This window comes from Chanos chanos, chromosome 5, assembly GCF_902362185.1.
Source record: "Chanos chanos chromosome 5, fChaCha1.1, whole genome shotgun sequence".
Taxonomy (NCBI): domain Eukaryota; kingdom Metazoa; phylum Chordata; class Actinopteri; order Gonorynchiformes; family Chanidae; genus Chanos; species Chanos chanos.
In genome coordinates this window covers 52,618,431-52,642,922 of record NC_044499.1, presented here as the reverse complement: position 1 = coordinate 52,642,922, position 24,492 = coordinate 52,618,431, and the positions used below count along the sequence as shown (strand labels likewise).

The window sequence follows — 24,492 nt, the reverse complement described above, 5'->3', positions numbered from 1 at the left end:
GCACTGAGTCAAACAGCTCAGACAGCAGTGGTGAGCGGACGACAGAACCCGGGGAAACACGGTCTCAGCTCTGAGAGGCTCTTACAGACATGAGTGGGGTACCAATTCAGTCAGTCACTCAAAAGAATCCATCTTCTACATCTTGTGTGATGTTTATGGAACCACAGAACTCCCTGGAACGTTGTAGATGAATAATAATCATTCCCAGTCATAACAGTAAATACGGTGGATGGCCTTGCAGGCACACTACCTAAAGTTATTCACACACACACACACACACACACACACACACTGCTCACTCAGACACCTAAACCCCTAGACAGTAATTAGCACACACATCTGAGCTCAGAGTAGCACAGAAACACAGAAACTATTTAACACACCTATCCCTGAATGTAACATATAATAGATACACATATATGCAACACCACATATCTCTCTATATAACACACACACACACACACACATGTATAACACACATCTCTACATATAGAATATACACATATCCAAATGGGATGCGCCACAGAGTTTGGTGGAAAATAATTGGACATGTAATGTTTGTTGTGTTTCAGGCGGGGCCTGTGCTCAGTACTGGTGTGTTTGTTGTGTTTCAGGTGGGGCCTGTGCTCAGTACTGGTGTGTTTGTTGTGTTTCAGGTGGGCCTGTGCTCAGTACTGGTGTGTTTGTTGTGTTTCAGGTGGGCCTGTGCTCAGTACTGATGTGTTTGTTGTGTTTCAGGCGGGGCCTGTGCTCAGTACTGGTGTGTTTGTTGTGTTTCAGGCGGGGCCTGTGCTCAGTACTGGTGTGTTTGTTGTGTTTCAGGTGGGGCCTGTGCTCAGTACTGGTGTGTTTGTTGTGTTTCAGGTGGGGCCTGTGCTCAGTACTGGTGTGTTTGTTGTGTTTCAGGCGGGGCCTGTGCTCAGCACTGGTGTGTTTGTTGTGTTTCAGGTGGGCCTGTGCTCAGTACTGATGTGTTTGTTGTGTTTCAGGTGGGGCCTGTGCTCAGTACTGGTGTGTTTGTTGTGTTTCAGGCGGGGCCTGTGCTCAGTACTGGTGTGTTTGTTGTGTTTCAGGTGGGGCCTGTGCTCAGTACTGGTGTGTTTGTTGTGTTTCAGGTGGGGCCTGTGCTCAGCACTGGTGTGTTTGTTGTGTTTCAGGCGGGGCCTGTGCTCAGCACTGGTGTGTTTGTTGTGTTTCAGGTGGGCCTGTGCTCAGTACTGATGTGTTTGTTGTGTTTCAGGTGGGGCCTGTGCTCAGTACTGATGTGTTTGTTGTGTTTCAGGCGGGGCCTGTGCTCAGTACTGGTGTGTTTGTTGTGTTTCAGGCGGGGCCTGTGCTCAGTACTGGTGTGTTTGTTGTGTTTCAGGTGGGGCCTGTGCTCAGTACTGGTGTGTTTGTTGTGTTTCAGGTGGGGCCTGTGCTCAGCACTGGTGTGTTTGTTGTGTTTCAGGCGGGGCCTGTGCTCAGCACTGGTGTGTTTGTTGTGTTTCAGGCGGGGCCTGTGCTCAGCACTGGTGTGTTTGTTGTGTTTCAGGCGGGGCCTGTGCTCAGCACTGGTGTGTTTGTTGTGTTTCAGGCGGGGCCTGTGCTCAGCACTGGTGTGTTTGTTGTGTTTCAGGTGGGCCTGTGCTCAGTACTGATGTGTTTGTTGTGTTTCAGGCGGGGCCTGTGCTCAGTACTGGTGTGTTTGTTGTGTTTCAGGCGGGGCCTGTGCTCAGTACTGGTGTGTTTGTTGTGTTTCAGGTGGGGCCTGTGCTCAGTACTGGTGTGTTTGTTGTGTTTCAGGTGGGGCCTGTGCTCAGCACTGGTGTGTTTGTTGTGTTTCAGGCGGGGCCTGTGCTCAGCACTGGTGTGTTTGTTGTGTTTCAGGCGGGGCCTGTGCTCAGCACTGGTGTGTTTGTTGTGTTTCAGGCGGGGCCTGTGCTCAGCACTGGTGTGTTTGTTGTGTTTCAGGCGGGGCCTGTGCTCAGCACTGGTGTGTTTGTTGTGTTTCAGGCGGGGCCTGTGCTCAGCACTGGTGTGTTTGTTGTGTTTCAGGTGGGCCTGTGCTCAGCACTGGTGTGTTTGTTGTGTTTCAGGCGGGGCCTGTGCTCAGCACTGATGTGTTTGTTGTGTTTCAGGCGGGGCCTGTGCTCAGTACTGGTGTGTTTGTTGTGTTTCAGGTGGGCCTGTGCTCAGTACTGGTGTGTTTGTTGTGTTTCAGGCGGGGCCTGTGCTCAGCACTGGTGTGTTTGTTGTGTTTCAGGCGGGGCCTGTGCTCAGCACTGGTGCGCTAAGCGCTCTTGCTTCTACTGGTTCTTTCTCTCGTTCCCCACTCCTATCCTATTTTTTTACTCTGTGTGCGGCCCGAAGATGCAAGGAACCTCGGCCGTCTCTGACAGTGGTAGCCTGGCCACAAAAAATGCAGTGAGAAAAAAAGTGAAACAAAGTAACTCCGTTTCATTTCAGAATCAGAGAAAGACTGGACCTGTGTATGCAGGTCAGGATCAGCCTCAGCCAGACCATGCCACTCCTGCAGCGTGTGAGGATTGTACAAGTGTGAATGATTTATTCACCTTTCTATTATTTATTAAAAGTGATCAGTAGATATATTAACGAGAATATTTATTAAGCTGGACGGTTGCATCCCCAGAATGGACACCAATACTTCCACTTATCAAATATCAATAGACATTCATACATAAAACATCAGACACATAAAATGTCATAGCTCCAGGCTACAGTCCTGATGAACCAACATCATTCTTCCAACAGAAATTCCACATGAGGAGATTTTTGTCATGTCTGTCATACGCAGTTGTGTCATACGCAGTAAGACTGATCACCACCAATGATCACCACCAATCATCATCACCACTGATCATCATCATCATGGGCCAGCATCAAATTCAAACAATAAACTGTCTATTGATGACTGGTACCTAACTAAGGCTTCCACTGTTTATCACTACACACGTCACTATACACAGCACTATAGTTTACACTGTTTATTACTACACACATCACCATAGTTTACACTGTTTATCACTACACTCATCACTATAGTTTACACTGTTTATCACTACACTCATCACTATAGTTTACACTGTTTATCACTACACACATCACTATAGTTTACACTGTTTATCACTACACTCATCACTATAGTTTAAACTGTTTATCACTACACACATCACTATAGTTTACACTGTTTATCACTACACTCATCACTATAGTTTACACTGTTTATCACTACACACATCACTATAGTTTACACTGTTTATCACTACACTCATCACTATAGTTTACACTGAGAACTTGAGAAAATGTCTATGCAACATCATGGCCATTTTGCCTCTCTCTCCCCCCACGGGTGTTGACAAGTCTGTGAGGTATCTGTGTGAAGCTAAACTATGCTTTCCAGAATATCTCTGTTATACAGTGTAGATTATTCCGGTTTCAATTCAATGCAACCAATTCAAATGACAAATGGATATTAATAACACAAAAGGAACATAACTATCATCATAAAATTTTATACCATAAAAAGCAATTCCATCATAGTGTGAAGAGTATGAGTATGATAGTGTGAAGGGTATATAATAGTGTGAAGAGTATATAATAGTGTGAAGAGTTTGGGTATAATAGTGTGAAGAGTATGGGTATAATAGTGTGAATGGGTATGGGTATAATAGTGTGAAGAGTATGGGTATAATAGTGTGAAGAGTATGGGTATAACAGTGTGAAGGGTATGGGTATAATAGTGTGAAGAGTATATAATAGTGTGAAGGGTGTGGGTATAATAGTGTGAATGGGTATGGGTATAATAGTGTGAAGAGTATGGGTATAATAGTGTGAAGAGTATGGGTATAACAGTGTGAAGGGTATGGGTATAATAGTGTGAAGAGTATATAATAGTGTGAAGGGTGTGGGTATAATAGTGTGAAGGGTATGGGTATAATAGTGTGAAGGGTATGGGTATAATAGTGTGAAGAGTATGGGTATAATAGTGTGAAGGGTATGGGTATAATAGTGTGAAGAGTATGGGTATAATAGTGTGAAGAGGATGGGTATAACAGTGTGAAGGGTATGGGTATAATAGTGTGAAGGGTATGGGTATAATAGTGTGAAGGGTATGGGTATAACAGTGTGAAGAGTATGGGTATAACAGTGTGAAGAGTATGGGTATAATAGTGTGAAGAGGTTGGGTATAATAGTGTGAAGGGTATGGGTATAATAGTGTGAAGGGTATGGGTATAATAGTGTGAAGGGTATGGGTATAACAGTGTGAAGAGTATGGGTATAATAGTGTGAAGAGTATGGGTATAATAGTGTGAAGAGTATGGGTATAACAGTGTGAAGAGTATGGGTATAATAGTGTGAAGAGTATGGGTATAATAGTGTGAAGGGTATGGGTATTATAGTGTGAAGAGTATGGGTATAATAGTGTGAAGGGTATGGGTATAATAGTGTGAAGAGTATGGGTATAATAGTGTGAAGAGTATGGGTATAACAGTGTGAAGAGTATGGGTATAATAGTGTGAAGAGTTTGGGTATAATAGTGTGAAGGGTATGGGTATAATAGTGTGAAGGGTATGGGTATAATAGTGTGAAGGGTATGGGTATAACAGTGTGAAGAGTATGGGTATAATAGTGTGAAGAGTATGGGTATAATAGTGTGAAGAGTATGGGTATAACAGTGTGAAGAGTATGGGTATAATAGTGTGAAGAGTATGGGTATAATAGTGTGAAGGGTATGGGTATAATAGTGTGAAGGGTATGGGTATAATAGTGTGAAGAGTATGGGTATAATAGTGTGAAGGGTATGGGTATAATAGTGTGAAGAGTATGGGTATAATAGTGTGAAGAGTATGGGTATAATAGTGTGAAGGGTATGGGTATAATAGTGTGAAGGGTATGGGTATAATAGTGTGAAGAGTTTGGGTATAATAGTGTGAAGGGTATGGGTATAAGAGTGTGAAGAGTTTGGGTATAATAGTGTGAAGAGTATATAATAGTGTGAAGGGTATGGGTATAATAGTGTGAAGGGTATGGGTATAATAGTGTGAAGGGTATGGGTATAATAGTGTGAAGAGTATGGGTATAATAGTGTGAAGGGTATGGGTATAATAGTGTGAAGAGTATGGGTATAATAGTGTGAAGAGTATGGGTATAATAGTGTGAAGAGTATGGGTATAACAGTGTGAAGAGTATGGGTATAATAGTGTGAAGAGTTTGGGTATAATAGTGTGAAGGGTATGGGTATAATAGTGTGAAGGGTATGGGTATAATAGTGTGAAGAGTATGGGTATAATAGTGTGAAGAGTATATAATAGTGTGAAGAGTTTGGGTATAATAGTGTGAAGAGTATGGGTATAATAGTGTGAAGAGGTTGGGTATAATAGTGTGAAGAGTATGGGTATAATAGTGTGAAGAGTATGGGTATAACAGTGTGAAGAGTATGGGTATAATAGTGTGAAGAGTTTGGGTATAATAGTGTGAAGGGTATGGGTATAATAGTGTGAAGGGTATGGGTACAACAGTGTGAAGAGTATGGGTATAACAGTGTGAAGGGTATGGGTATAATAGTGTGAAGGGTATGGGTATAATAGTGTGAAGGGTATGGGTATAACAGTGTGAAGAGTATGGGTATAGCAGTGTGAAGAGTATGGGTATAATAGTGTGAAGGGTATGGGTATAACAGTGTGAAGAGTATGGGTATAATAGTGTGAAGAGTATGGGTATAATAGTGTGAAGAGTATGGGTATAAGAGTGTGAAGAGTTTGGGTATAATAGTGTGAAGAGTATGGGTATAATAGTGTGAAGAGTATATAATAGTGTGAAGAGTTTGGATATAATAGTGTGAAGAGTATGGGTATAATAGTGTGAAGAGTATGGGTATAATAGTGTGAAGAGTATGGGTATAACAGTGTGAAGAGTATGGGTATAATAGTGTGAAGAGTTTGGGTATAATAGTGTGAAGGGTATGGGTATAATAGTGTGAAGAGTATGGGTATAATAGTGTGAAGAGTATGGGTATAATAGTGTGAAGAGTATGGGTATAACAGTGTGAAGAGTATGGGTATAATAGTGTGAAGGGTATGGGTATAATAGTGTGAAGAGTATGGGTATAACAGTGTGAAGAGTATGGGTATAATAGTGTGAAGAGTATGGGTATAATAGTGTGAAGAGTATGGGTATAAGAGTGTGAAGAGTATATAACAGTGTGAAGAGTATGGGTATAATAGTGTGAAGGGTATGGGTATAATAGTGTGAAGAGTATGGGTATAACAGTGTGAAGAGTATGGGTATAATAGTGTGAAGGGTATGGGTATAATAGTGTGAAGGGTATGGGTATAACAGTGTGAAGAGTATGGGTATAACAGTGTGAAGAGTATGGGTATAATAGTGTGAAGAGTATGGGTATAATAGTGTGAAGGGTATGGGTATAATAGTGTGAAGAGTATATAACAGTGTGAAGAGTATGGGTATAATAGTGTGAAGGGTATGGGTATAATAGTGTGAAGAGTATGGGTATAATAGTGTGAAGAGTATGGGTATAATAGTGTGAAGGGTATGGGTATAATAGTGTGAAGGGTATGGGTATAACAGTGTGAAGAGTATGGGTATAACAGTGTGAAGGGTATGGGTATAATAGTGTGAAGGGTATGGGTATAATAGTGTGAAGGGTATGGGTATAACAGTGTGAAGAGTATGGGTATAATAGTGTGAAGAGTATGGGTATAACAGTGTGAAGAGTATGGGTATAATAGTGTGAAGAGTTTGGGTATAATAGTGTGAAGGGTATGGGTATAATAGTGTGAAGGGTATGGGTATAACAGTGTGAAGAGTATGGGTATAACAGTGTGAAGGGTATGGGTATAATAGTGTGAAGGGTATGGGTATAACAGTGTGAAGGGTATGGGTATAACAGTGTGAAGAGTATGGGTATAATAGTGTGAAGAGTATGGGTATAATAGTGTGAAGGGTATGGGTATAACAGTGTGAAGAGTATGGGTATAATAGTGTGAAGAGTATGGGTATAATAGTGTGAAGAGTATGGGTATAAGAGTGTGAAGAGTTTGGGTATAATAGTGTGAAGAGTATGGGTATAATAGTGTGAAGAGTATATAATAGTGTGAGGGGTATGCGTATAATAGTGTGAAGGGTATGGGTATAATAGTGTGAAGGGTATGGGTATAATAGTGTGAAGAGTATATAATAGTGTGAAGGGTATGGGTATAATAGTGTGAAGAGTATGGGTATAATAGTGTGAAGGGTATGGGTATAATAGTGTGAAGAGTATGGGTATAATAGTGTGAAGAGTATGGGTATAATAGTGTGAAGGGTATGGGTATAACAGTGTGAAGAGTATGGGTATAACAGTGTGAAGAGTATGGGTATAATAGTGTGAAGGGTATGGGTATAATAGTGTGAAGGGTATGGGTATAATAGTGTGAAGAGTATATAATAGTGTGAAGGGTATGGGTATAATAGTGTGAAGAGTATGGGTATAATAGTGTGAAGAGTATGGGTATAATAGTGTGAAGAGCATGGGTATAATAGTGTGAAGAGCATGGGTATAATAGTGTGAAGAGCATGGGTATAATAGTGTGAAGAGCATGGGTATAATAGTGTGAAGAGTATAAGTATGTAAAAGTGTAAAGGTTATAAGTATAATTTTGTAATATTTATAATATTGTGTGTGCGGGGAAGTTGGGATGTGTGATTACTGGACATCGATGAAAAGACTGACGAACATGCAGAGAGCTCAGCCACAGAGACAGCAGCGGTTTCGTCCACCAGTCCTCCACTGGTTCAGGGCCAGGCTTCAGCATGAACTGGTCTGGTGTTCAGTGTAGGAGATGATCAGTGCATAAACTGGACAGTACCAGGGGCATCCTGCCATTGTTACAGTAATACCAATTCAGTCATTTCTGTTCCACCTCCCAAATGTTCACAGTAGGCATGGTGAGTGTAGTGGCCAAAAATTAAATCCACAAACTTAGACGCTGTTTAGTTGTCATGCGCTTTCTTGTGTCGGGCACTGTGTTCATTCTCTAATGTGATTATGCTTGGGTTGAAGTGAGATAGCCTGGGTGGTTATGGTAAAGAGCTCCGTTCTGTATGACCACCCAGTGCCTTATTCATGATGTGTTGACTGTAGGGGTGTGACGATTCACCGATACAATCAACGATTCGGTTATAAAGATTCAGTGATTCCATTCAGTGCAATGCGATACAATGCAGTCTGATACAGTGATAATATTTGTTTAATGTAGACATTCATTGTCCTTCCCTCTTATAAAATCCAAATGTCTTCCAAACCTAAACAATATAGCATATATAATGTCCTATATTTGCCAAACTGCTCTTGTGTTTTGTCCTGGATTTGCGCTCAGGACATCTGCTGTCCTTGTCTATAAGCCTGTTTAGTAAAATCAGTTTGTGGAAACCCCAGAAGTTGCAAACAAATGGGTTGGGGGGGGTCTAGAAAGCTTACAATAGCGGAGGAGCTACAGTCACCATGGGCTTCGGTATCCCCACCCCACCCCTCACACTCCCCTACACACCTCACACTCCCCTACACTAATAAAGCCCAGTAAAAGTTATAACACTTTGTAGTGAACTACAAAGTACCCCATGAACACATACGGAGATGTTGCTGTCTTTTTCATCTTGAAACAATGGAGATGACAGATGATATACCGTTACCCTGCACATGAAACCTAAACCAACAAATTAGCCATGACTTCACTGAAAACCCTGTCATGTACAGCTGTCAGCTCTCTGAATCCATCTCTACATGAATTAGACATATATGAAGATGCCTGACCTTCAACGCCCACGCTGTACTAAAATATACATGCATCTCAGAGTGATGTAATCATTTTCACTGGGTTCCACTCAGAACATCTGCATCAGCACTGGATGCCAGAAAGCACAGTTCAAACAGCTGAAGGACACTATGCTCACATTTGCATCCAGTGATTTGGCGCACGCTTGTGTCCAAAGCGACTTAAGAGAAGAGCATGGACCAGGGGCTTAAAATCAGAACGTCTCAGTTTGTCATCAGAAAAGACAGCGGACGGTGGTTTAAAACGCCTGTTGAAACAGAGAGGAAATATGTTTGGTCATAAAAGGGGTCACCAACCCCAGGAACGAGTTCTTAAACTGAGTAACCAAGGCTAAAATGATCAAATAGTTGTGGACCTTCTTGGACAATGATATCAGTGTCTAAAGACGTCTTGTCTGAAAACACTGTCACTTCATTTAACATTGCAGAGTTATAGTTAGGTCTACACGCTGTAGCTATTTTGTATTGAACAATTTGGTAAAACCCATAAGACATAATGAGTATCTGCTACTTGAGTAACTATAATTTAACGTGTATCTTCTGACCTCCATAGTGTCAAATTGTGGTTACACATCTACCCCACGGATGTGCCCCTGTAGATGTGGTGCTTATCTTGTGTTAACTGACAGCGAACCATGAGATTTGTGGTTTTTACTTGTTTGGGGTAACGCTGCGCTTTAAAGGTTATTATCTTCACTGCTCAGTCATAAATGTGTTGCTTCTGTTTTCTTGTCTCCGTAATTATACAGATATTGTGAATAAAACGCTAATGGGTTTTGGTTTACAGTAAGGGTGCGCCAGTCCAACACTCAGGATTGGTACTGGTCCAATACCGGCCAAAATCACTGGATCTGATATGGTAAAAAAGTAGGCCATACGTTAAGTGTTTTTGCTCCATTGACGCCCAATATAAGGAAAAAGCTTAGTACAACTAAGAGAGAGAGTACAACTCCACCTGGCAAAGGCTACAGCTAAATCACACAAACACTAAGAACTGGACCCTGTGCTATTCATCAAACTGTAAGGGTGATCCAGAGTACAGGGACGAGTACATTTTGTGTGTTATATGCAGGCGATTGTTTCATCGTAAGAGCACAAAGTCAGCTGATCATTTAGTCACAGCCGACAACCCCAAATGTCTTCTGTGTTCAGGCTGAGTGAGTAAATGTCTTCTGTGTTCAGGCTGAATGAGTAAATGTCTTCTGTGTTCAGGCTGAATGAGTAAATGTCTTCTGTGCTCAGGCTGAATGAGTAAATGTCTTCTGTGCTCAGGCTGAGTGAGTAAATGTCTTCTGTGCTCAGGCTGAGTGAGTAAATGTCTTCTGTGCTCAGGCTGAATGAGTGAAATGACTTCTGTGCTCAGGCTGAATGAGTAAACATGGCGTTTTGGAAGTAACACTTTGCAACACATACTATGTGGGTTGAGGGGACATGAGAAATCTGGTGAGCATTGATCGCTGTTTTGCGACATTAAAGCCACATTAAGCTTTTTCCTTACAACGGGCGTCAATGGAGAATAAAACGCTTAACATGAGATAACGACCATACTTCTAGGATTTCGGTTTTGATTTCTGACAGGAGGAAGGGTTTCTAATAAGAGATGTTCAAGAGAAATTTGGTGATCATTGATCGCAGTTTTGGAACCTTTTTCACGTTAAGCGTTTTAGAATGTCCCGGAAGTCGCTGAATTCATTGTGTGAGAAAAAGTTTAAATAAAAAGAAGCAGCAGTATTGCATAACTGAGTCACGCTGTGGGCTATGTATTTCTTCCTCTAGGGGAGTGGAATATTTGTTTCACAGTTTGAGCATGATGTTTTTTTAGATGGCTAGCTTAAATAAAGTGCATCCAGACAAATGTTTTACTAACAGCTTAGTTGTTTAAGAGAAGGCAAAAGATCAGATTGGTATCGGACTGGTATTGGTATCGGTAGATACCTAAGGTTGTGGTATTGGACATGAAAAAGTGGTATGGAGCCACCCCTAGTTTACAGTCTCAAGGAGAGACAGATACTAGAGGTGAACAGAGACGTCATTATCTGTATCTGTGTCTGTTCAGCCAATAGAATTATCTGTCTCTCTATCTGTATTCGGACAGTACACCAGAAGTGGGCGTGTTTATACCAAAAGTAACATTAAATCGGGCAAATGCTGTATTTTCTAACCTAATATTTGTTGGCAATGCAATTTTTGTGCATTCAAAGCATCAAATTGATTTAATGTTGGCATATGATTAATTATGAAATATATTTCCACATCCTAATACTGTACTTTTTCTCTCTCTCTCTCTCTCTCTCTCTCTCCCACTTTTATTTTTATTTTGAACTAAACTAAGTTTTATGAACTGTCTGAATCTCACCCCCCCCCCCCCCTTCTTTAACTGGGGGACATTGAACAATCAGAAACTGGAAATCAAACTCAGATGTTCCGAGTGATGTGCGCTTTGAGAAAGCCTTTAAGTTTATGAACGCCCAGGCCAAGTCTTGGTCACATATCATCTTCTGAAGTTATTGTTGCCTCTCTAAAGGTTGCTGTTATTACACACATGATTTCCAAGAATGACACCTCCTGTACCCCAGACATAGCATCTGTAGGGAATGGAGGATGAGAGATATTATACAGTCTCTCCAAGCGAGGAAAAAAAAAACCTTGATAAAATGGTGCCCCTTCCATCTGTCACACAGGGAATTTAAATGCCATTGTACAGCCTTCTACCAAACAAAGATAACTGTGATATTTGCATTTGTGTAACTTCAAAATATAACATTCACATTCACGCTGTCTGACTTTGGTTTTGAAAAATAAGTTTTATTGCCAAGAAAATACATACTTTTTGAAACCAGTTACTTGCCAGATGTCTGATGCATAAATTCTTGGTTGAACCACAGAGACCAAAGACACAAATACAAAATAAATGAACTGAGTACATATCCGGCATTCATTGGCATGCTATGGTTCAGGGTCACACATGGTACACAGGACATAATGAACATCTCTAACACAGAACAACTATAAGAAACAGACAAAAAAAAATCCTTTCATAGCACTCATCTGATTTATGATTCATCTGTAACCAGCTCCGCAGTGATACAGTCTGGGGTCGCTCGACCTTGTTCTCCAGACTTGTTCTCCAGTTCAGACCTCTCTGAACGCAGGTGTCCTAAAACAATGATGACTCTTCATCCTGTGTTCCAGCATCTGGATCCCTGCTCACTACGCTTTAAAATCGAATCAAATAAATAAATAAATAAATAAAATACACAAATCTGAAATATTTAGACAAACTGCACAAAAACAACACTCTGTATCCATGGTAACGATATGAGACTGAATGCAATTCCAGATTACATCACAGGACAAATCAACAAACACAAAACTCATTGCAGTGCAGTGTTTGTGTTTCATGTCTGTATAGTTCACTAGTGTTTATTGCATGTTTCCACATGAACAGAATTTATTTTATTTTTTTTGTTAGAGATCAGCTTAACTGGGCACACATGGGAAACCGTTTAATGCAGAAAGACTCTTATTACATCAGGTATAACTTCAGCACACACATCACCACATTATGCACTCAGAGTTCTCCTGTTCTCCACACACATCACCACATTATGCACTCAGAGTTCTCCTGTTCTCCTGTTCTCCACACACATCACCACATTATGCACTCAGAGTTCTCCTGTTCTCCACACACATCACCACATTATACACTCAGAGTTCTCCTGTTCTCCTGTTCTCCTGTTCTCCACACACATCACCACATTATACACTCAGAGTTTTCTTGTTCTCCACACACATCACCACATTATACACTCAGAGTTTTCTTGTTCTCCACACACATGACCACATTATGCAGAGTTCTCCTGTTCTCCTGTTCTCCTGCTCCCAGCTCTCCACATCAAGGTAAGCAAAGGTGAGACAGAAATAGAGGCCCAGGGGTGATTAGTGTTCGAGGGTCTGAGAAGTGGCTGTCTCATATCCAGGAGGAAAAAGAGAACACAGATCCAAAGATAATGACACTTGGGAAACAGAGGAGCTCTCCTGAAGACCTCGACTCTCTTCTGAACTCAAGGTCAAGGAGTCACACCTTTTCTTTACAAATTAAAATATCTCAAATTGCAAATTAAAATTTCTCACCATGAAGTTATGACATCACTCTCAGCATTAATACCTTTCACCCTTCAGTGAAAAAATGTAAATTTAAAAAGAAAAAAGCTAATTCATATTCTTTTTTATACAAAACTTTACTATGTTATGGCCACTTTATGTGATTTATGTAATTCATAAATCTGGATTTTTCAACACTTTGGTACAAACTTCCTTGTAATACTTGACTTTTTAAGATGTCTGCAAGTCTATGTTAAATTCCAGCTTCAGGAAAAGAGAGAGACATTTTCAATGACAGACCAGGAGTCAACAGAGCACAAATATGAACACACAAGACTCTCCACTGAAAAGACTCACACGACACTCTCCACTGAAAAGACTCACACAAGACTCTCCACTGAAAAGACTCACACGACACTCTCCACTGAAAAGACTCACACGACACTCTCCACTGAAAAGACTCACACAAGACTCTCCACTGAAATATGAGCACACAAGACTCTCCACTGAAAAGACACACAGAAGAAACTGTGAAGCTCACTCATATACAGCGTGAGCTTAGCATGGAATACATAAAGCTTAGCACGAAACACATTACTGCCAATGACTCACTGCAGCCCATGCAGACAAAAAGACAAAAAGATACTTTACTACCAGTGATGCTGTGGAGCACAAATACACAAATCCAGACGGACAAATTACACAAGACAAACATGCTCTGTAACACTTTGAGCCACAGAGAATATGTACAGACCTATAGATCATACACGCACACATGTGCACACTGCATCTACAACACAGCAACTGGCAGCCACTCTAACTGAAAGGATGTGTGATGGTTCAGACAGCACTGGACAGAGACGCCAGGGCAGATGATACTGGACAGAGACGCCAGGGTAGACGATACTGGACAGAGACGCCAGGGCAAACGATACTGGACAGAGACGCCAGGGCAGACGATACTGGACAGAGACGCCAGGGCAGATGATACTGGACAGAGACGCCAGGGCAGACGATACTGGACAGAGAGGCCAGGGCATGGATTTAACTGGGCTTAAGCTGGGATTCAGGAACAAGGTGCTGAGGGGGAAAGATGCTCACTTGCTCAGATAATTAGTCATCAAGTTTCTGATGTTTAGAAAAAGTCTTCATCCAGCTAAGTTCCTTTGAGGGAAAATGTGAACCAAAACTGACAGTGTTAGTTTCTGAGTGCAGCGGCCAGTTAAAGCTATGCCTTACAGGTTGAGGTGTTTCCTGCCTAAGCTGTGCCAGGCTTGGCCGTGTGAGTGGGCCCAGATCACTCTCCACCACCCTGAACACTGACACGTTCACGAGGACCCAAACCACAGCCTTTTCCAAACACAGTGCACTGATTACCAGCATAAAGCCAAGGTCAGACTACACCAGTTTGAAAACTCTAAAACTGTGGAACCGCTCAAGTTACACGAGATGCACACTACAAAACTGACTCCGACTGGGCTCCATTTTAGCTCCGACTGGGCTTTTTTGTCTCCGATCTCAAACATTTGTCTGTGACTGGTACGGAGCTAATATCGTGTAGTCTGAACCTGACTTAATGCAACTCAGAGTGAAAAACATCGAGTGACTCATTTACGCACTTCAGATAAACTGAGCGCTGTGTGTCTGTGTGTCTGTGTGTGTGTGTGAGAGTGTGTGTGTGTGTGTGTGTGTTGGTGGGGGGCACTTCTGTGGGTAATAGGGTAGAAAAAGGGGAAAAAAACCTTTAGTTCAGAGGAAGGCAAGGGGAAAGTCTAGATGTCTCTCCTTCTTAAATGAATATCCTGAAAAACCTGTGTGTTCTACTCTGTTCTTTTGACGCTCTCTACAGAACAACTGCGGGTGAGGACTTTTTCCAGCGTGGGATGAAACTCACTCTACAAAGGACACACTTTGTACTCGTTAATGGACAGCTGTTTAGTGTCTCCATCCTCACTCTGTCCCTGTTCATCTTCCTCCCCTTTCTCCTCCTCTTCCTCAGTCTTCTTTACGCTGCAGACGGACATGTGCACTCGTGCCGCGATGGTGGACATCTCGCCCATGTGGCTGTCCGCCGTGGCGGCGCCCCTGTCCGACGTCTGGTTCAGGTGGGTGGAGTCCAGGCTGGCGCTGCCGCCTTTAAACATCTGAATCAGGCACTTCCTGAACTGAGAGGAAGAAGAGGGAATTGAGATGTTTTCACTCTTGAATTGAGTTCTCTGTGTAGACTAGGCATTGCAAAGAACTAAACAAGAGCGCTGGTCATCACACACACACATATACAGACGACGTCACAGGGGGTTCAGCCAACACAACAAAACTCATCTGAGATGAGGAGAAAGGCACAAAGCTTTAGATTAATATTCCTATAAATTCTTTTGAAGTTACAGTGCTAAGCAGCAGAGTGCAGGGCAGTCCACACAAACAACTATCACGTTAAAAACACGGCCAGAAAAGGTCATTAGGCAAGATGCATTCTGTGTAAAAATAAAGTAGATAAATAAAACAGGGGATGTCTGATCTTAATTAGAGAGGAAAAGGTCGAGATAAGTGCAGAGACCTGCCTGTGCATTGCCTCGTGTATTCATTTCCTCAAGGTTTCAGCTTGTGAATGAGGCATCTTGGGTAATTACCATAGAATCCATTCCCCTCTTCAGTTTATCAAGTGAAGAGTGGCCTCAGTCAGTAATATTTCAAATACAAAAAGGGAGCGCAGGAGAGCCTGCCGTGAACTGATCTGTTATTCATGGACATACATAAGCACCATACAGACCTCTCTCCTCAGGGCCACAGACGCAAGGCACGGGCCACACCCTCCGACAGGAATGCTCGGACCCAGAATATTAATGTTTTGAGTTACATCTGTTTTATTGATTGTTCGTGGGGTTTTTTTTTTTCATTCTTTATTTAACTTTTCACTCTGATGGTAATCCTAGAACAGGAGTCTGGCAATCCAAGTGAACTAACAACCCTGCAACAGCCCCCCCACCCCCACTCAGAAACGGCGGGCTCTCCCTCCCCCTCCCCCTCCCCCTCCCCCTCCCCCTCCCCCTCCCACATGCAGAAATTCTTAATCACACTTCTTGGAATGAATCAAAAGCACATTTCTGTGCTCACGTGGCGTGAAACACCTGATTCAGCTGGTCTATTAATCACCAGGCTGTTGATTAGTTTGATCAGGCTTGTGTGAAAATCAGTGAGGCTCCAAACATTCTCACAGCCTGACCCAGACTGCACTGCAGAATGCAGTCTCCTTTTCAGACAGACCCTAACAAAGCATTGTCACTGTGTGGTGTCTGGCAACAGGACTGCTGTTGGGGGTTCCTGCTCAGTGTTTTGTAATCTCTTGGTTCTTATTCCATATTTTCACTGAAAGTACTGTTTTTACTCCCTCTGGACAGGAGCAGGGAGTAAAGGAGTTCAAATGTTAACGTAAATCTTTAATGTGAATGTAAATACAGGTGTGCATGTGCATGTTAATGCAAACATAAATCTGAATGGACATGTAGATATAAATCCAGATGTGAATGTGTGTTTGAATGGGAATATAAGCATGGGTGTAACTGTAAACACAGATTCAGATGTAAACATGATTGTGAGTATAGAGATAAATGCAGGTCTAAATGTGGACGGGAGCGGATGTGAATTTGCCCAGCGTGCTGAAACCCACCCTCGCTGGTAGACATGACGTCACATCTCTCTCAAGTGTCCGTTCTCATTTCTCCATCATTACCATAAGGATTTCACGTAATCTCTGCTCTCGGGAGAACCCAATGACCCTGAGACCTGAGTGAGTTTCTGGGAACAGCTGGGATGTAACTGGGGCAGTTCTGGGAGACATTTACAGCTCCAGGGATCTGACAGCCTCGCACGAACCCACCTGCGACCCAAAACCCCTCGGGTCACCTTCAGAACCACATCAGTAGAGCATTCACACAACACTGACCGTCTTAAACTTTAACAGACTACAGTGACAGGGAGATTTAGGTTCTCTCGCAGAACTGAGTGCACACCCCTCCAGGGATCTCCAAGGTTACGGGCACCCCCTTTTTTTTTATAAACGCAATCCAAACATCTTGGGAATATCAATCCAAGAAAACGTCTCATTAAAATACTAAATGGAACCAGTATCTGACTGATACTAATGAAAGCATTAGCAATAATTTGTGAACATTATGAAAAACTGCACAGAATTTCAGTCCTAGAATATCTGACCTAAAATGTGTATCCTGGAGACTTTCCCAAATTCCTCAAACGGTTAGCAGGATTGATCCACTAAATACAGGTACACTAGCATTTCAGCTCTAATTCCATGTAAAATTATTCTCATTCGGTATAATTTATATGAGAATTTAAAATTCCACTAAAGTTCAGACCCTGTACGGCACAGAGGAGCCGATAACCCCGGAGCAAGGCTGGCCTGTGGTTCTTCAGTGGCCCTCGCAGGAACGGGGCCAAAAGGGCTCCCAAAGTCTCCTGACGGGGGTGTGGAGGAATGTGGCTGTGATGCATTTTTAACAGGCCTGCCTGCCTGGACCACTCTTACTCTCTGGACCCAACTTTCAATTATTAATAAACAGACTCCCAGTGAACTGAATAACATCAGAGCCGTCACGGGTGCGATCTGTCAGGTGAGAGTTCGTCCGACGCCTGTCGGTTGTTGCTAACCAATGCTAAGGGTAGAGGAGCGGTCGGAGGCCACGTGAACCTCAGACTGGGTGATGTAAGAGCACTCACAGAGTGCAGCTGCAGAAAACACACGGGACAACTGACAACCTAATCACCTCTGAGTAACCTGATTATGATTCTGGAAAAGGACGTGACCTGGTTACAATGGCACAATCCTTTCTCAGAGGAAATGTCAACTGACAAAAAACAGTTAAATGTAAATGAATATGAATGAAACAACAGGACACAGTAAAGTTTACACAATGACATAGAACTCCCACATCTGTATATCAGCTACATGAACTGCTAAGACAAACCAATCAAACACCCAAATACACTGAAGAAGAGCAGAGTTTAAAACTGACAGTCACTTTAGTAAGTTATGTCACATGTTTGTTCTTCCACGACGTGTAATTCATTTAAAGAGAGCTATTCTGAAACAAGCAGGTTTCTACCGTTAAGTCATTCAGTATTTAGGCTTCAGTTAAGTGTGTTCGTTTGCTCAGCTCTCCTCACACATACATGCTTCACATCCTGACTGTGAAAGAAAAAAAATGTAACCTGTTTGTTCATGAAGACGTAGATGATGGGGTTGTAGACGGCCGCTGTCTTCGAGAAGAACGCTGGGATGGCGCCCAGGCGGGGGTCGATGTGGATGGTGGGGCAGATGGTGACTGTGATGGAGAAGGCGGCGTAGGGTGTCCAGCCGATCATGAAGGCCAGGATCATGACGATAACCATGCGTGCCACCTCCCGATCCGGCTTCCTGGCGTTGCCCAGTCTCCCATGTGTGTTTGAAACCTGCTTCAGTTCACAGTGAATTAAAATGTGGACTTTATCATCCCCTCGGCAAACAGGGACGTTTGCCTTTAGCTCCCACTGGATCCGCTTTGCTTTCATAAAAGTAATAAATAAAACATCAAAGCCAAGTAAACCCAGGACAGATGGCGTGACATCTCCGATAAAAACACAAATACTGAGGCACAACCACTTACAGACACAAACTGGATGAGTCATATTTCTGTTTTAAAAATATGATTAATGCATGTGTAGCGTGATACAAAAATTACAGAGTGACTGTGCAATTTAAGTGCAATTGAAACGCTTACAGATATGATCAGATTATGTAAATGAGGATCGTATTTAATTGTATGAGAGATGTATGTTTTTTGCTCATTTTTCTTTGTTGCTCGTTAATTCTCTGTGTCAGAGATTCCAGTTCCATTCTTATGAGCCTTGTGGCCTTCAGTTCGTTTAATGCAGCTCAGCATAACCCCCAGTCATTCAGGCTCACTATGGTACTCAGACATCTAACTGGGCTAATCACAGGCCTGATAAAGCTTGTTACGCTGAGGACTTCCATAACAGGCAGCAGTGAAGGGCTGAAGGGAGACATAGGCTCTGCCTGCTACACACAGTAGGTCTTATTCTAGACAGAGTTTATGGCTATAAACCAAAAAAAAAAACCCCAAATGATAAACAAACAAAAAAGAACAGACAGAGGAAAGTAATGCTTTGCTAGGTTTCTTAATATTAGTAGTCAAATCCATCAAATATTTGTGTCAAAAACCATGTGACAGCACTGAACCAATCAGAGAACACACCTTTCTGAGTTTCTGCATGAGTTTCCCGTAGGAGCCGACGATCAGAGCCAGGGGTAGGATGAAACAGGTGGTGAAGAAGGTGATGATATAAGTGTGGTCTGAGTAATCAGTCGAGTACCTGAACGAGGACACAGGAGAACAGTTACTAATGACACTCAGTCAGTTTGCTCTGAAAAACAGTTAAAAGACGACGGCCCTGTGAGCGAGAACTCCTGAGACATGAAGAACATGGCTGGGCGTGGATCTGGTGCTGGAGGATGATCACCTCGATGGGCCGACGACCTTCTCTGCGGGGCATTCGTGATAAGGCAACACATAATATCACGCTCTCCACAACCCCCCCATTACAGAGACGCATTTCTGCACCAATTCACATCCCAGCTAATTCTGTCTGTGTTCCTACGGCCATTTCACAGTCGAACACGGCTGCCTCATAGTCTGTGAGTTTGAGTCTGAGATTAGAGCAGAGTCACAGCTCTCAGGAGAGCCAGAATAAGTTCATGTGTAACTACCAGTTCTCACACTTCATAGGAAATTCTCATGGGAAAGCAGATAGGACATTACCCACTAACCTTTCACTACAGTAGCCTTAAGTCCATTCATTTAATTAAATAACTTGTTAAGGAATTAAACAAGTCATTACGGAACATGTTCCATTACATTGGAGTCAGAGCTGCATGACTCTACAATGTGAAGATTATGCCAGATGGGAATGACCATGTGTGTGTGTGTGTGTGAGCGCTTGCACTTGTATACATGTTTTCACCTCACCAGTTGGGTTCACAGGTAGTGCCGATTTTGCTCACGGTGTAGCTGTTCCAGCCCAGAACTGGAGGGATGGTCCAGATGAAGGAGAAGGTCCAGACAAACAGGAGCCCAAAAGCCGCGTGCTTTCCCCCCAGACGCACGTTCTTCAGCGGGCGACAGATCACAAAGAATCGCTCAAACGCTAAGATAGCCAAAGACCAGAGAGCCACAATGCCTGGGGACAGGACAACAAGCTTCTCTTAGGCCACTCCCACACCATCAGACTCTGTCCTTCTCACACAAAACTTCAAAGAGTGTAGATACAGACATGAGAAACCAGTCTGCTCTCTGGAAGACTGTGTATAATACTGGTGAATGTTTTGTGGTACAAAACTTTGTACAGTTTTCTTGAGGTTCCCAAAATTTTCTCTGAATGTATACATTTCAATCTATTATTTTGAGGAAATAAAGTCTAAGGTGCTAAGAGCGAAAGTTCTGATGGCACACACACAAGCAGGACCAGGTATTTTTGCATTTTGTGTGAGCCATTGAAAAACTGTTGATGTATTTGGTGGGAAAATAATTATGTTGAATTAGAGAGAGGAATGCTGGGAGTAGAGAGATTATTACTGTGAAAACAAGTGAGATCCTGAGGCGACAGGAGACATTAGTCTGGAACACTTTGAAAAAGGCGGTGATTTGATTCCCCATCTCTTATGGCTTCTTCCTCAGTGAGGGAAATGTTAATTTCTTGTAAATCTTATTTCTCTGTCTGTCTCTCTGTCTCTCTCTGAATCTGTGTGTGACCCAAAACATTGAGGAAAACTACAGTTAATGAGTTTTTGTGAGTTACTCTATGGTGCAGACTATTACGAATGGCTCGCCATGTATCGTAAGGCAGTCATGACTGTGCTCTTTTTCATACTTACCGAAATATGTGACGGCAAATCCCTCGAGGACGCACGCCCACTTGCCCAGGAAGAAGTAACCACGCGCGTTGGTGAGAAAACTTATGGTGCCTCCGATTAGTGAGACAAGAAAATCCGCAACAGACAAGTTCACAATTATGTAATTTAAGGGCTGTCGGAGTTGTTTAAATCTAAACGTTACGAGCATGACCGTGAAATTCTCTGACAGTGACAAAGAAGTCACTACAAACATTAAACCCGCTAGAAACGTGTAGTTCCATGGAGCAATAGTCGTAAGTGGACCAGCGAATGGATCTTCAGACTCGACTTTGTCAGTAGCTTCGGTGAACGAGACCCCATTAACAGATACAAGCGATTCCATGCTTGGAGACGGGCATTGGAGGGAAATGAATGATAGAAATGCAATAAAAACGCCAAACCAAACAATTAAACAGTCCGACAAATGTAATTATTATGCTGTATGTCTACCTAATATAACCTGTTTTGATAACCTACCGACACAAACAACTGTTGATTTCCGAAACGAAAAAGTTTGTTTCAGTCTCCAAATAACGATGTTATATGAGCGATTAACTGCATGTCACACCTCGCCGGTGGTCTGATTTGACCACACATTCGAAGTGTCAACAAGAAACGCATAGAGATTTTTACAACTTCGGAATTCCTCCGTCAGCTGAAAAAGCGTAGCCTGCAGTTAGGTGCTTACATCCATGTCAAAATAGTCAACAGTCGGCAAGAAGAAAGAAACTCTAAAAATTGTATGCGTATGGCACGCAATTAAAGTTCGCGGCATCATGCGCCGTTCTCCTTGTACCCTCACTCTCTGTCCACTGTTCATCATCATCGTGACCGCGTGTTCCTTTTTATATCGTCAGACCGACTGGCCATAATTAGCCCTCAAGAAACTGCGCGAGAGAGATTTACGCGTCCTCCTCCAGGGAGTTCGATGCAGGAATACCTCAAAAGAGACTGTCGCGTCAAACATCGGAACTAAGCGACCGGGCGCCACTAGAACGTTTCATATGGTGTGGCCAGAGAGGACGACTAAATATTTTGGAGTGGCCAAATAAAGTTGCTGTAACTGTTGTTTAAAAAAGTTTCCCATTCAAACTTTAAACTAAAAAATTCATACTCATGATGACTCACGACATCACTTTGCCGCGAAAAAAGCCTAGAGCACATCGATATCGACTCCATTATAGCTATCGACGGCAATACAAAAAGCTACACAACAGCTCTGTACTGTTTATTCGCTGAGGTGGTTGTAAATACCGAGGTGTTTCAGCACTAGATTTGTAAATACATGGTCTGTATCATTCTATAGTTTCTCTTGCAATTCCTCACATAAGTTATGATATTTGTCAGAGACAGAATAACAGATTGCTTTGATTGGACACTGATGCCTGTCTCTCTAACATAATTAAAAATGCATCCAATCTGCAATCAAACCATACAGCCCAACGTGCCCACACAAGTCAGCTGTAGCAAGATGCCCAGCAGTACTGACTAGAGGGTGGAATGAGTTGCATCCTTCCATCAGGTGTTCAGACGCACTGGATACATTCAAGAGACACCTGAAAACGCGCCGAGGCGTGTTCTTTTCAGCCCTCTGTGTATACTCTTCAGTAAGTCACTTTGGACAAAAGCGTCTGCAGAATGACTGGACGTAAAAGTGAAACAAAGCTTTGAGAGTGCACTTCCAGTTCCAGCTCATGGTGCTCTCATAGAATGTTCTAGGGACGTAAAAGAGTGGCTTATGGGTGCGGAAGTGTTCTCTCTGTTTTTGTTTTTACCTCAAAAACCAGAAACAACTAGAAAATCAACCCATAAAATAAGTGACACGAGGGTGGAGGATATAGCACAGCAGTATCAACTGTAGAGGTTCCTCACCCTTAGCCACGCCCCTAATCACATGACCAATTAGAAACTTGAGGGAAGTGGGATTGGGACAGAAGAATCACGTTGGGGAAGAACAAAAGTTTTCTTTCGTCAAATAAAAATCACTTTAAAAGTCACAGGATGGTAACAGAGTGGAAATGAATACAATAACAGAACACAGTCTGTGTTTTGGGAAGCAAAGTGACCTACTGCCAAGTTCTTTGCTTGCCAGAAGGATCATTTTGTCTGGAAAATGTCAAATGACAATGCAGCTGTGTCAATTGCTTGTCTCTGAAATGCCTGAATCTCTTAGCTAAGCAGACAGAATAAAAACACCAGAAGTGATTGGTTGGGAACCTAGGGATCTACAGTTGATAGGGTGACCACATTCTCCCCATAAGAGAACATAATTAATTACAGTTGTCACCATAGCCTGTGGTTCTCTCAGAATGGGGATACTCCTTTGACAGAGAACAAATTTGCGAAGTCATTCCTGTTCTGGTGTCATACACATACACATGCACATTAAAAGAGCAAGGTTTCACTTGTTACTGTTTTTTTGTTTCGTTTTGTTTTTTAATAACTTCAAAAAGTTTGCTTTCTCAATTCTTCTGAAAAGTTATTCCACACCATATCTTTACTGAATGACCAGTGTGCATCTGGTCTATGACAGATTATAAATTATATACCAGTGTGTGTGGTCTGTGAGAGATTATAAATTATATGACCAGTGTGTGTGATCTGAGAGAGATTATAAATGATATGGTTGACTCTATCTAAAGTGCATAAGAGAAATGCAGTATACCGACTAGACAATGAAGACAATTTCATCATAATTAAGTGGAGTTGGTTTATTTTAAGTTACTATTAGTTGCGTCCACTGTGACTACTTGAGCCAAGGTTGTCACACATGCAGATTGTGTTAGTTTGACAATATTCTAATACACTTAAATGAGTCCTGATGGAGTATTATACTGAGCATAGCCTCAGACTGCAGGTTGAATTGTATCAGCACAAATGACTGTGATTGCCACTGCTTCTCTGTGTCAGCACAAAGAAAGACATAAGGAAAGAGAAGAAAAAGAGACATGAGGAAAGAGAAGAGACATGAGGAAAGAGAAGGAAAAGAGACGTGAGGAAAGAGAAGAGACATGAGGAAAGAGAAGAGACATGAGGAAAGAGAAGGAAAAGAGACATAAGGAAAGAGAAGAAAAAGAGACATGAGGAAAGAGAAGAGACATGAGGAAAGAGAAGAGACATGAGGAAAGAGAAGGAAAAGAGACGTGAGGAAAGAGAAGGAAAAGGGACATGAGGAAAGAGAAGAGACATGAGGAAAGAGAAGAGACATGAGGAAAAAGAAGGAAAAGAGACATGAGGAGAGAGAAGGAAAAGAGACATGAGGAAAGAGAAGGAAAAGAGACATGAGGAAAGAGAAGAGACATGAGGAAAGAGAAGGAAAAGAGACATGAGGAGAGAGAAGGAAAAGAGACATGAGGAAAGAGAAGGAAAAGAGACATGAGGAAAGAGAAGAAAAAGAGACGTGAGGAAAGAGAAGAGACATGAGGAAAGAGAAGGAAAAGAGACATGAGGAGAGAGCAGGTCACTCAGTGAGGTTAGCAGACTGTTTAGTATGCTCAGCCGTGCTTTAAAAAGATTGAGCGATTGATTCCTCTGCTTTGTATGGTTACTCTGTGTGGAACAGCCAAGAAATAGGACTACAATTGATTTA

General features: G+C 42.3%; 1 protein-coding gene across 1 annotated transcript; it reads right to left on the bottom strand.

Moving 5' to 3' along the window:
* Positions 1 to 14,835: 14,835 nt before the first annotated feature.
* On the bottom strand, positions 14,836 to 21,246 carry valopb (vertebrate ancient long opsin b). Its single transcript, XM_030775348.1, has 5 exons — positions 20,886 to 21,246; positions 19,981 to 20,191; positions 19,210 to 19,327; positions 18,167 to 18,406; positions 14,836 to 15,105 (listed from the first exon to the last, which is right to left on the bottom strand). The coding sequence occupies exons 1-5, from the start codon at positions 21,244 to 21,246 to the stop codon at positions 14,836 to 14,838; spliced, it is 1,200 nt and encodes a 399-aa protein (XP_030631208.1).
* Between the last annotated feature and the right edge of the window lie 3,246 nt (positions 21,247 to 24,492).

Bases quoted from the DNA above. Each gene is read 5' to 3' on its own strand.
- valopb (XM_030775348.1), bottom strand. From the start codon at position 21,246: ATGGAATCGCTTGTATCTGTTAATGGGGTCTCGTTCACCGAAGCTACT. The intron at 20,192-20,885 runs GTAAGTATGAAA...TCCTGTCCCCAG, and splicing joins ATTTGCCGTCACATATTTCG to GCATTGTGGCTCTCTGGTCT. The intron at 18,407-19,209 runs GTGTGTTCTCTG...GAACTGAAGCAG, and splicing joins TCATGCAGAAACTCAGAAAG to GTTTCAAACACACATGGGAG.